General features: G+C 43.0%; 1 protein-coding gene across 1 annotated transcript; it reads left to right on the top strand.

Annotated features, from left to right (window-relative positions):
- The first annotated feature begins 10,118 nt into the window (after window positions 1-10,118).
- Window positions 10,119-12,892, top strand: LOC132241731 (alpha-(1,3)-fucosyltransferase 4-like). Its single transcript, XM_059710654.1, is given in 2 exon segments — window positions 10,119-10,346; window positions 10,348-12,892. Coding segments are annotated over 2 exon segments (1,194 nt in total). The 3' UTR covers window positions 11,314-12,892.
- The last annotated feature ends 285 nt before the right edge of the window (window positions 12,893-13,177 follow it).

The following is a 13,177-nucleotide window of genomic DNA, read 5'->3' as shown; positions in this document are numbered from 1 at the left end:
TTCTGTTTTATTAATGTAGATAAGGTCTTTAGAAAATCCAAGTAATGGCTAAAGAAAATCAGATCAGTAGAGTCATTATTTCTATCTACACACTATTAAAATATGTAAATAGCTCCAAATCAAAATTGTGTATGGCACCTATTCAACAACCAGATTCTTTTCTTTCTCAGTTTACCTATCATATAGCCAATAATGATCTCTCTGCTACCTACTGCAGAGAAGCTACAAGGTTAAGGTGACGATGTATGTGAAAACTCTCTAGAAATGAGAAAGCACTAGATGATGTAAGGGATTATTAACATTAGTTTAAGTATCTATTTGTCAGATTCACAAAACTCTAACATACATAAAGAGTTAAACTATTTTACAGGCATGATACAAATTACAGGTTCAACTTTCTATAGAACTCTTCTGTAAAAATGACACAGACTATCGCTAAGATTTAGACAATAGGTTAGCTTCTTCCAGAAATAGACATTAGGCCACAGAAGAAAAAGTTACCACAAGAAACAAAAATAAACTAATATGTATATATATGATTACTCAAGAGAAGGAACTATAATAATCAACCAAATATAGACCAATTTGAATGAAAGGGTTTAATAAATCAAAATAAGGAGGCTATTTTCAACCCAAGCAGGCAAACATACCCCAGAAAGGTCCCAGAAAGGTTCACTTGATGTTAACAGTGAAAGGAAAGTATTATGCATTTAATGGACTAAATTGTAACTTATTTGGTATAGACTCGTGTTATTATTGAGGATAAAATGTGATTAGACTGAGAATCGGGCTCCATTTTCATGGGCATACAGAGGAAATGGTCTCACTTTAGATCACCTGCCTGATTTGTTAGACAAAATTAACTCTAGGCCCTACAAGGACAGATGCACAATCTATGAGACCTTAAGAAAAAACTTCTTAAACAGATCTTCAATGTATACCTCTGTGGAATTGAGAATCATTTCTTAAGCTACTTCACAAAATTTCTGCTGCAAATATACACGGATACAAATGATTATACATAATTATCTGAAATTCTTAATTTGGTGTACAACATATCAATACATTCAGTGGCTGTTACTTTTCCAATTATGTCAACCTATGTATCCAGATGGAATAAAATGATACTAGATAGACCCGATGTTTAGAGTTTTAGAAGATTTTCTCATTATATTTCTCTGATTAAAATGTTGTCCCTCATGTCAAATGCCCAAAGTCTGCCCTTAATTTAAAGCCTCAGTGAAATTCTAGGGCTTTAATGAAGCTACCATTAACTGCTCCATCTGGACATAATTGCTTCCTCCGTTAGGCTTCCATACGCATTTTTTTTCTAAAAATCTCTTGTTTCTTTGCCCCTGCATGAAGAGAAGCGTGATGGTGTTAAAGGTAGCAAAGACTTGCCTCGATGACTTGGCTCCATCACATGCCAGCTGTTAGTTCCTGGACAAGCAGCATGGCCTCCTTGCACTTCTGCCTTTCCAGCCCTACAAAGATGGCCCAGATATCTACCTCATTGTCATATAAAATCACATTCACAGAGTGTGTGGAACATATCCTTGTATTGACTGGGAAACCTTCCCCATAGAAAGAGACAAATATAATATTATTTATCCTTGTGCCTTTCCTTGTTGTATTTACTAATTGCTCACTCCATTCTTTTGCCCCAAACCAAAAACATTGTAAAAATTTTACTTTATATTTGTGTTCTTGTTAACCCCACCAGAGACCAAAGTTAGCAAATGAATTTAATCGGAGAAGCCCTCAGTATATTACTCTATGATTTATGTAAAATATAATAATGTTATTTATAGCTAATATTTATGTATATCAGATACTCTATTAAATGCCTATGTTATGTGAAATTATTAACAGCCTTGCCCTGGCCAGTATTGCACACTGGTTAGAGTGTCTGCCTGTGTACCAAAGGGTCTCAGTTTGATTCCCGATCAAGGGCATGTTCCTGGGTTGAAGATTAAATTTTTGGCTCCAGTCCATTGCAAGAAGCAACCAATCAATGTATCTCTCTCATATCAATATTTTTTCTCTCTCTTCCCCTTCTTACCCCTCTTCCACTCTCTGTGAAAATCAATGGAAAAAATATCCTTGGGTGAGGATTAACAACAAAAAATTATCAGCAACCTTATGAATGTATTATTTGTTCCATAATTAACAGGTAAGAAAACTGAGGCTTGAAAGGACTTGCCTTGGACAAGGTTTGTGTGGATATGTACACACAGAGGTCTGATTATGAAGAGCACTATACTATGGTGTGATACTTTTGTTATTTTAAAAGAATCTATCAGTTTCCCATTTTTGATAACTGAGAGAATTTCCTTTATGAAATCCAAAAATTTTCTGATTGGCCATTGGATATCCTTTATTTATCTTCCTCCCAAAGTGTAGACTATGTCTGAAATTGCCTGTAGCTCCCAATTAGATTGATTTGCCAGTAGGAAAAATAAATGACAATTGGTACTAATCAGTATCTTTTGAGTTTGTCTGGTATGAACCTCTTTAAAAATCTAAATGATTAGATGCTAAAGAACCATATACACTGAGTGGCCAGATTATTATGACCACCCCATCAGTACTTTGTTGGGCCACCTTTGGCCTTCAATACTGCGGTGATTCTTCTTGGCATTGACTCCACGAGATGTTGAAAGGTGATGCAAGGAATCTGACACCATGCCTGATGAATAGCACTGTCCAGTTCTGTGAGATTTGATGGCTGTGGAACCAGCTGCCTGATGGCTTTTAACTTCGTCCCACAAATGCTCAATTGGATTGAGATCTGGTGATTGTGGGGGCCACCTAAGCAAGGTAAAGTTTCCCTCATGTTCTTGAAACCACTTCTGCACAATAGGAGCACCATGTCATGGCACGTTGTCTTATTGGAAGAAGACATCTCTATTGGGATACGCCATCAACATGATAGGATGAACTTGATCAGCAACAATATTTAGGTATGTTGTGCTATTCGGATGTTGTTCCACATGTTAATTCATGCCCCAAACCATAACACTGTCCCCACCAGCTTGAAGGGTTGTACTCATGCATGTGGGGTGCAAGCTTTTATGCTGTTTCTGCCCAATTCTCACTCTGCCATGTGCATGATGCAACTGGAAACGTGATTCATCGGACCACATGACTTTTTTCCAATGCTCGACTGTCCAATCCTTGTGTCCCTGTGCGAACTGGAGATGTTTTATCTTGGTAACTGCAGACAGCAAAGGTGTTCTAACAGGTCTTCGGCTTTCATATCCATATGATGCAGTGTACAGCTAATTTGCCTACAAACGTCAGGTGGTCATAATAATCTGGCCACTCAGTGTATATCTCCCTAAAAAGTTAGCCTTAATACCAAAAGTAATTGGAAGCATTTTTAGGATTTTAGATTTGATTGTTTCTTATAGTTGATTAGAACTGAAAGTTTGACCAGAGTAGGAGCTCCATAACCTTTGTTGTATAGATGAATAAAAAAGTGTAACGATTGGATGTACTAACAATTTTTTGAAAATTGCAATGCCACAGGTGGTATATGTACATCATATTATTTAATTTGATCACCAACCCTGTGAAATAATTACCATCATTTCACTTTATGTATGAAGAAATATTCTCATCTACAGTAAAGCAACCAACCATCCTAGTCCTGACATCTTTGGTCTACAACTTATTGAAGACTGGGTTGCTTTTGAGGTGGCTGGGCAAGTCAGAAACCACCCCTGCTATAAAGCTTGGAAAGCAAAATAAGGCAGCCATATTTCTTAAAACTAAATCAGATACTGCTTACTTAAGCTACAAATGGAAATACTTTCATGTGACTGTGACCTAGCAGGTTTTAGTCCCAGGTCATTAGGTAGCAATAATCTTATTTACCTTAATGCTAACATATTCCCCTAGAGCAGGGGCACCTTGAAAAGAACATTGAAAGTTGGCTTCATGAATGAAAAGGGATTGCCTGTGGGAAAGGTTCTCCATATGCTGTATACTTAGCAGATCTGCGTGGTTAAGAAAGAGTAATCATGCTGAATGTTGAGGTGACAGTGTAGTCTCAGGATCACATTTGTATGCATTAAACATCTGGACTATGACAGGGTAAATCTTTAGATAGTTGTTCCGGCAAATTAGGCAATGTGGTTACATGAAAAGGGTGCTGGGCTTTGGCCATCATCCTGGAACTGCCATGAGCTATTCCTGGACCTTGAGATAGTTACTCCATCCATTCATGTGTGTTTTTTGTTTGTTTGTTTTTTTAATCTGCAAATTGAGGAAGGTCAATTGGATACTTGCTGAGGATCCTTGTGGCCATGTGTCTAATGATCCATTTAGTGTAGATTCTAAAGTAATAAGTACACTCCCACCTCGTCATCCTTTATTAAGATGATTCCTATGCCTGCATCATTTATTAAACTTGCTGTTTTAAACCTGGCAAAATTTTGAAAACCTATTTTTATTTGGTTAACAATAACTGACTTAAATGTCTATGTCCTTGCACATATGCTTCCTTCAGAGATTTTCTAAGATCAACCAGGAATGCCAACAGACAAGTCTAATATGGGAGGCCACTGTTTCATAAATATTTACACCCTAAATAACTTGGATAGTGCCTGACTCATCATGTTCAGTCTGTTTTATATGGTAAAAATATTCTTAGTATAACCAAAACAACCATCTTGACAAATGGGTTTAATGAAAAAATAAATAAAATGATTTAGATCATCTGCAGTTTAGCTTGGGAAATATTCCCACTCTCCTCTGATGCCTACTTTTAGCCACCTCTTTTAATATTTTCTGCTGGTCTCCATTTCCCTTTGGTATTACCTCCTTTTCAACATTTAACCCAATTTGAATATGAAGCTACATTTTTGGACTGGGCACTGATGCTTGAGCCTAGATCCCTCCCAGGATGTTACTTCTGATAATGGCGCTTAGGTTATAGGTCTCACATTCATGGGAGATGGTGGTCATCTTCCAAGCCTTTCCTAGGTCTCTGGAATTTCATTAAAATGGAATTCACTACTCTCAAAGAAACTAAAACTAAAAGGATAATAATCTAGATACTCACCAGGGATGAAGAATGTCAGGGTGAAGAGTAGAAAGTGATCAATTGTGGTCAAAGAAAGACTCCAAGGAGTAACATTGGTGCTAAAACCTCAATGATGAGAAGAATTCATTCTTATAAAATCTAGAGGCAAAGAAAGAGTGAGAACCGAGTGACTGAGAAAGGCATGTGTTTGGAAGACATGGGAAATAGAAAGAGAGCCAGTGCAGCAAAATATAGCAAGCATGGAGAGTATGATTTAAAACCAAGTGAAAGTGTAGGTAATGGCCAGTCCCCTGAGACCTATAAAGGGCCTAGAAGTCTTCAGGTTTTATTATAGGTATATTGAGAATTTAGGCAATGGAGAATCTTAAGATAAAGACCAAGGATTGGGGGCTTCTAGTGATGACTTTGTATTTGCTATTTATTAGGGCCATAGGACATTGTTAGTCGATACCCACCTCCCTGCTATAGAATGTATTGATGTCCAGGAATAAAGTTGATCTATTCCTCTTGATAAGAATAGTAAGGGTTGCCACTTCTCTAAACTTGTATATAATTATGACATTTGGTTCTGTGGACAGTTTTTCTCCTCATCTGTGGGCTATAGAATCAAAATACAGAACACATTCTGGTAAGTTATTGGTAAGCTCTGCACCAGAATTCTCTTTTTATCCCTTAGTACATGGTGCTCTGGTTATGAGTTTAAAGGTAACAACATGGGCCTGACCAGCATGGCTCAGTGGTGGAGCATAGATATATGAACCAGGAAGTCACAGCTCGATTCCTGGATAGGGCACAAGTCCGGGTTGCAGGCTCGATCCCCTGTGCCAGGCATGCAGGAGGCAGCTGATCAATGGTTCTCTCTCATCATTGATGTTTCTCTCTCTCTCTCTCTCTCTCTCTCTCTCTCTCTCTCTCTCTCTTCCTTCCTCTCTGAAATCAATTAAAAATATGTGTCTTTTTTTTTTAAAGCTAAGAACATGAAATACATGAGCCCAGAGATTGAAAGCTTAAATTAGCATGTACCTTTAACAGGAATCCTAGCCGGTGACCTCTTGGTGCATGTCTTGGTGCTCAACCACTGGGCCATATTGCTGGGTGAGTTGTATACTAGTAGCTCATGAGCTCCTGTTTTTGGCAAGCTGACCCCCAAAGAGATCCACATTTTAATTGCTAGATTATGTGACTTTGCTGATGTGATTAAATTAAAGACCTTGAGATGTAGAGATTACCCATGTGGATTCAATGTAGTCACAAGGTGAAGCAGACAGAGAGTCACCAGATAAGAAAATGTGACACTGGAAATGGGGGTTAGTGAGTGAGAGAATGATTTGAAGATACTATGCTAATGGCTTTGAAGATGGAGGAAGGGGCTGCAGGTCAAGGCATGAAGGTGGTCGTGAGGAGCTGGGAAAAGCAAAGGAATGGATTATCTACAGGAGTTTTTAAAGGAGCTTGCCTAGATGACACTTTAACTTTAGCCCAATAAGACTGATTTGATTTTCTGACCCATGGAAATATCAGATAAAAAATTTTCATTGTTTAAACATCAAATTTGATATAATTTTCTACAGTGGCAATAGGAAGTTAATTCAGTGTCATTTCGCTCCTGTTCAGCCTATTATTCCATTCTGTCCACATGTTTTGACAGCTGATCTTGAAGGACAGTGATATCACATCACTTTTATTTTGTATTCATTTTATTATTCTCTATTGTCAACTCTAACATTTTAATAACATACTTTCTTTTTCCCGGTATAGCTTGTTGTAGCCTAAGGGATGAAAAGCTGGCAGTGGGCTGTGGCACGGAGGTCCTTTGCTCTAAAATAGATTGTTCCAGAAGGAATGTCATAAGGAATTGAGACTGACACTCAGAACCATTGTGCTGACTCTTGTCAGTAGATGCAAGTGATGGGCTGATGGCTCAAGAGTCAGTTATTCACTCTAAGGCCAATTCAATAACAGGAGGTAGGATGCCAGAAATGAGTTGAAGTTTCAAGGAAACCAATGGAGAGAGAGGGAGTTTCCAGTTATGTGGGCTGGGAAGCTGGATGGTAGTCATAGCCCAGAGAGAAAAAATGCACAGGCCAAAAGATTAAGGACCAGGTTGCAACAAGGAATTCAACTGAAGGAAATTATACGATAAGTGGTCTCTGGGTTGAGACCAAGAATGAAATCCTTTGGTAAAAAAAGTAATTAACATATCTGTCCTTTATGAATATACTAGAGGCCCAGTGCACAAAATTTGTGCATGGGTAGGGTCTCTAGGCCTGGCTGTCAATCAGGGCCAATCTGTGGGGTGACCAGCAGGGCGATCAGGGCCCCTCCCCCCTGACTGGCACCCACCTTGACTGGCCTAGGGGCAGCTCCTGCATTGAGCATCTGCCCCCTGGTGATCAGTGCAGGTCACAGCAACTGGTTGTTCTACCAGTTGTTCGGCCGTTTGGTCAATTTGCATATTAGGTTTTTATTATATAGGATATATATATATATATATATATATATATATATATATATATATATATATATATATATATACAAACACATACACATGTTTTAATTCAAGGAGGCTAAGACTGTTAATAGCATATGGTAAATATAAATATCTGGCCCCTCAAAACCTATAACTCTCTGCTGTCTTACTGTTGTAACTTTACAAGCACACATCCTCACTGGATCAAATGCAACATACCTTCTTCTGGATTTGTATTCAGTAAAGTTTAGAGCTAATACTAATGTGTTATAGTGAATAATCCTACGATTAACCAAATGTCTGGTTATTGCATTAGCAATCCATGCATGAAACTGCTGACCTCTCAAAGAAAAATGAGATATTAGCCAAAAAGTGCAGCTGCCATAGGTTAAGTCATAGCTGGAATAATTGAGCTTCTGAATCATGATGTTTAGATCAAAGAGTGAAATCTTCCAATTCAATCCAATTTTGGTGGAAATGTATGGGTTTTTGATCAATACCAATTAAACATAAACACCCTACATAATTTAATCTGTTTCTCAGTGGGTCAGACATTCATTTCATGGAGTTGTTGGTGCCAACAATTCAATTAAAGAAAGGGAAAGAAAGAAGAATGCATTGCAATAAACTTCAGTATTTGAAATAGCTTAATAAAATGAACTTAATCTCAAAAGTGTGTTCCCGTCCAATGTGCAAGTTTTAATTACTCCATTTTGTATTAGAAGAACTTGTTAAAAATGTCTAATTGCCACTTCCCACTGAATGATGTGCTTGAATTGCTGGGCCTTGCCTGTCTGGAAAGCACTTTGGGCTGTATTTATAAGTCGTACAAGAAGAGCTGCAGAGGACTGAGAGTAGTGATTAGTCCTGAATGCCTAGATGTCAGGAGAGGAGCAGAATTGATGGCGGGAAGGTGCAGAAGCAGAGAGAAGGCAAATGGAGAGAATTGCCATTGGAAAGCAGGAAGCATGGGGTCAGTGTCCAATAAATAATACATCTTCCTTTTGTCTTTCAAAAAGCCAGGTCTAATTAGCTAAGAGAGATGGAAATAATTCTGACATGCAAAGCAAAGGAATGGTGGGGTGCTTTTTTATAAGTATGCTTTCTTCTTCCTTGTGTGTTCATTTCTATTTTTTACATATTAAAAAAGAATCAAAGGCAAATAAAAATAAATCACCCACAACCCCAGGATCCTAACATGCCAATATAATTATGCTTTCTTATTATGAGACTAGAGGTCCGGTGTATGAAATTCATACATGGGGGGGTCCTTCAACCCATCCTGCAATGATGCAAGCATTCTGTGCCCAGCCGGGCCAGAGGCCTGGGTTTGGAACGCTTGCCTAGTTGCCGGGGCAACAAAGCAAGCATTCTGCCAGGCTGCTCATGCTGCCCGCTATCAGAAGCTGCACCCCCCCCCCCACCCGCCCCAGGGACTGGGGGATTCTGGCGGGGCTGAGAGGACTGGGCTCCACCATCTTGAGGCTATGGGCACCACCATCTTTTGTGACAGAGTGGCAGTTAATTTGCATATTATCCTTTTATTACATAGGACTAGAGGCCTGGTGCATGAAATTTGTGCATGGGGGTGGGGGGGGTCGTCTCAGCCCCACCTGCACCCGCTCCAAATCGGGAGCCCTCAGGGATGTCCTACTGATGGCTTGGGCCCACTCCCATAGTTCTCTGCTCTCTGCGGGGCCTGCCTGCTCCACACCATGGGGATGGGCAAGCAGGCCCTGCTGGGTGCTGCCTGCAGGCCCCACTTGCCTGCTCCTGGGTCGCCATGGCAACCGCCAAGCAGGGCCTGCTGGGTGCTGCCTGGGGCGCACTTGCCTGCTGGGCTCATGTTGCCGGGGTGACTCCACCAGCGTCCTGCCTGAGCAGCGATGGGCGCCACCATCTTTGTTGCGGAGTGATGGTCAATTTGCATATTGCTCTTTTATTAGATAGGATTACATAGTCATAGCTAATAATTCAGAAGAATTGAAATAAAAGCAAGGTTAATAATAATGTATCACACAAAGATGAAACCTGTTTGAATAAGGTATTTAGGACCTTGAATGCTGGAGGCCAGTCCATCCTTGCTGCTTGACACAGTCACTGCAGGGAAGAAACATCTGCACATCATATGTTTCAAGGGACCTGGCATACTGTTCTTAATATGTTTGCTCCCCTTCTTAGTGCTATGTGTTCTAACCAGGGCCACCTCCCCAAGAAAGGTTGTTTCCCCAGGTGGGGATTTTTCCCTGGAGTTAGGGATTAACAGGACTAAGGAAGGGAATAAATCAGTAAAACCCCTGAACAAAGTTCGAGGTGGGTAGTTGATCACCTTAACTACAAACAATCACGCTTAAGCTACATAATCTTAGGATAATCTCTTTCAGTTACTTCCTTGTAGTTTAACAGAACAGTAGAGTAGTGACCTTGGAATGGAGATAACAAACTACCCCTAACCTTTGGAATAGAATGGATAAGATTAAAATCAAGCTCTCCGGGTCGAGGACCGGTCGTGAGCAGCAATGGCAGTATGAGAGCAGGCACAGCTGCTCCACGCCTGCGGACACACGGCCTGCGGCGGCGGCTCGGTCTGTGCGCGCCATGGGGGCATCGTGGGGCCCAGCGAGCTGCGCGTGGCGCGGACTGCGGGGGCTGCCGCGGGCCGCCTGGGCGCTGGCGGCCACGGGCCTGCTGTGCACCGCTCTGGCCGCCTACGCCTGCTGGGGGCAGCTGCCGCCGCTGCCCTGGGCCTCCCACGCCCCGCCGCGGCCGGTGGGCGTGCTGCTGTGGTGGGAGCCCTTCGCGGGGCGCCACAACGCCACGAGGCCGCCCCCCCCCCCCCCCCGACTGCTGGCTGCGCTTCCACATCAGCGGCTGCCGCCTGCTCACGGACCGTGCAGCCTACCGGAAAGCCCAGGCTGTGCTTTTCCACCACCGAGACCTGGTGAAGGGACCCCTGGACTGGCCCCCGCCCTGGGGCGGCCGCGTGCGCTCGGCAGAGGAGCTGGAGCTGCGGGTATGGAACGAGGCGGAGGAAGCCCTGGCCACGTCGGGCCACAGGCCCCCGGGCCAGCGCTGGGTGTGGATGAACTTCGAGTCGCCCTCCCACTCCCCGGGACTGCGAAGCCTGGCAGGTAACCTCTTCAACTGGACGCTGTCCTACCGGGCCGACTCGGACATCTTTGTGCCTTATGGCTACCTCTACCCCAGGACCCATCCCAGCGACCAGCCCCCAGGCCTGGTCCCCCCGCTGTCCCGGAAACGGGGGCTGGTGGCCTGGGTGGTGAGCAACTGGGACGAGCGCCAGGCCCGGGTGCGCTACTACCACCAGCTGAGCCAGCACGTGTCCGTGGACGTGTTCGGCAAGGGTGGGACCCGGCGGCCGGTGCCTGACATCGGGCTTCTGCACACGGTGGCCCGTTACAAGTTCTACCTGGCCTTTGAGAACTCGCAGCATCTGGACTATATCACGGAGAAGCTCTGGCGCAACTTGCTGTTGGCTGGGACCGTGCCGGTGGTGCTGGGCCCCGACCATGCCAATTATGAGCGCTTTGTGCCCCGCGGTGCCTTCATCCACGTGGACGACTTCCCTAGTGCCTCCGCCCTGGCCGCCTACCTGCTCTTCCTCAACCGAAACCCAGCTGTCTACCGCCGGTACTTCCATTGGCGCCGGAGCTACGCCGTGCACATCACCTCCTTCTGGGACGAGCCTTGGTGCCGGGCCTGCCAGGCAGTGCAGAGGGCTGGCGACCGGCCCCAAAGCAAACGCAACTTGGCTCGCTGGTTCGAGCGGTGAAGCCACCCAGGGAGGTCCAGCCATCAGCTTTTTGATCCTGTGCTGTGCATCTCCTTGAATGCCGAATCCTGGGATGAAGGTTTTGCTTATGGGAAAAAGGTGATTTGCCAATGTTACTCTGCACAAAGGCTGGGTGGGTAGGATCCCGGTTCAGTTCTTGATGTTTTTTGCGTGAGTAGGAGTTGGGCTCTCTCTGCTGTTGATGGGCATTAGTGTTCAGGACTGAAGGGGGGGGGGGGGAGAGGGGGGTGTCCTCCCCTTGTAACTTCACCAGTGCAGAGGTGAAGAAATAGCTTAACTACAAGAAGCCATTGAGTCAGTTGCTCTGAATTTCCTCATCTGCCACAGGTCATATTTGTGGCCTGTGCTGAGTCCAAATGTTGGGACTGCTGCTCGTTTCACATTTCACTGGACCAAGGTGCAGCAAACCCCTGGTTTTAGAAAGATCCTTGTTGGATAGTGGACAGACTGTGGCTGTGGCCACAAGGAAGTCTTTCTCTTTGTTGGTTGAATTCCTCAAAGCCTCAGCACCTAAGAAAGGTGAGGAGGGTCATCCAAGAATCCGTTGACTGTTTCTTAACAAGTACTGTTTGTTCCCCTGCCAGTGAATGGAAACAAGATGCTGGATTGTCCTTGGAGAGGAGTTAGGGTGAATATATAAGTGTACCTCTCTTTACACAAATGTGTTCTTGAAGAGCTGCTTTCCTTCTTTTTTAAATCCTCACCTGAAGATATGTTTATTATTATTATTGATTTTAGAGAGAGGAAGGAAGAGAGCGAAACATCCATTGGTTGCCTCCACACTCACCCCATCTGGGGATCAAACCAAAATCGCCAGGTATGTGCTCTGACTGGGACTCAAACCCACAAACCTTGGTGTACCGACGACATTTCAACCAACTGAGCTGACAGGGCCCAACAAGCTGCTTATCAGTCATGTCCCAAATTCACTGCGCTAGGGGGAATTCAGTATTTAATACAACCTTATGGAGAATCCCTTTACAATGTGAATAATCATCCCTAACTAATTTCTTCTATGTCTGTATTTTTCTATAACCTGGATTTTTTTTTAAGCATATTAAAATTACAGATGTGAAAATAAAGCAGAAGCAACCTTCTTCTCCCCACCTCCCAGAAAACCAGACTGTGTTTACAAGACAGAAGAGAAGGAAGCCACAGTGTCATTTTCCACAAAATTACTTATTTTGTGTCTTTACTGGACCTGAAATTTAAACTGGAATATCATTCCTCCAGGGGTGTTGGCATTCCCTGTCCGCAGAACAGTGAAAGATTGTACTGCATTGTGGAATCATGCAAAAGGAAAAAAGTTTCATGGTGTCTGTTAATGGCAGTGTTTGTTTCGATCTGTTAGTTTTATTGTTAAATGTTTAGTTGCTAGGGAATGGAACTGAATTGGTGTCTGTGATGAACTTTGTCTTTTGTTAAAGGCTAAACGGCAATTCACCTTGGGGCCAGTGGTTCCCCTTCTAGTCTGCGTAGTGGTACATATATCCTCACATTTCTAATGCCCTTGAGACTGTGCCATGGGACCAACTTTGAAAATATATGCATTGACTTTAAAAAAAAAAAGATTAAAATCAACAGAACTAGATGGAGATGGGATTTTTGGCAAAGGTCATATAAGAAACTATGGACATGAAACAAGGAACTTTAGAAGGTCAAGGGAGGACCCAAAACATACCATGATGTGACTATAGAGCAGCCGTGGGCAAACTACGGCCCGCGGGCCGGATCCGGCCCATTTGAAATGACTAAAACTAAAAAAAAAAAAAAGACCATACCCTTTTATGTAATGATGTTTACTTTGAATGTATATTAGTTCACACAAACACTCCATCCATGC

Source organism: Myotis daubentonii, chromosome 1 (assembly GCF_963259705.1).
Source record: "Myotis daubentonii chromosome 1, mMyoDau2.1, whole genome shotgun sequence".
NCBI lineage: Eukaryota > Metazoa > Chordata > Mammalia > Chiroptera > Vespertilionidae > Myotis > Myotis daubentonii.
The sequence above is the reverse complement of the archived record's forward strand: the minus strand, read 5'-3'. Positions and strand labels throughout refer to the sequence as shown.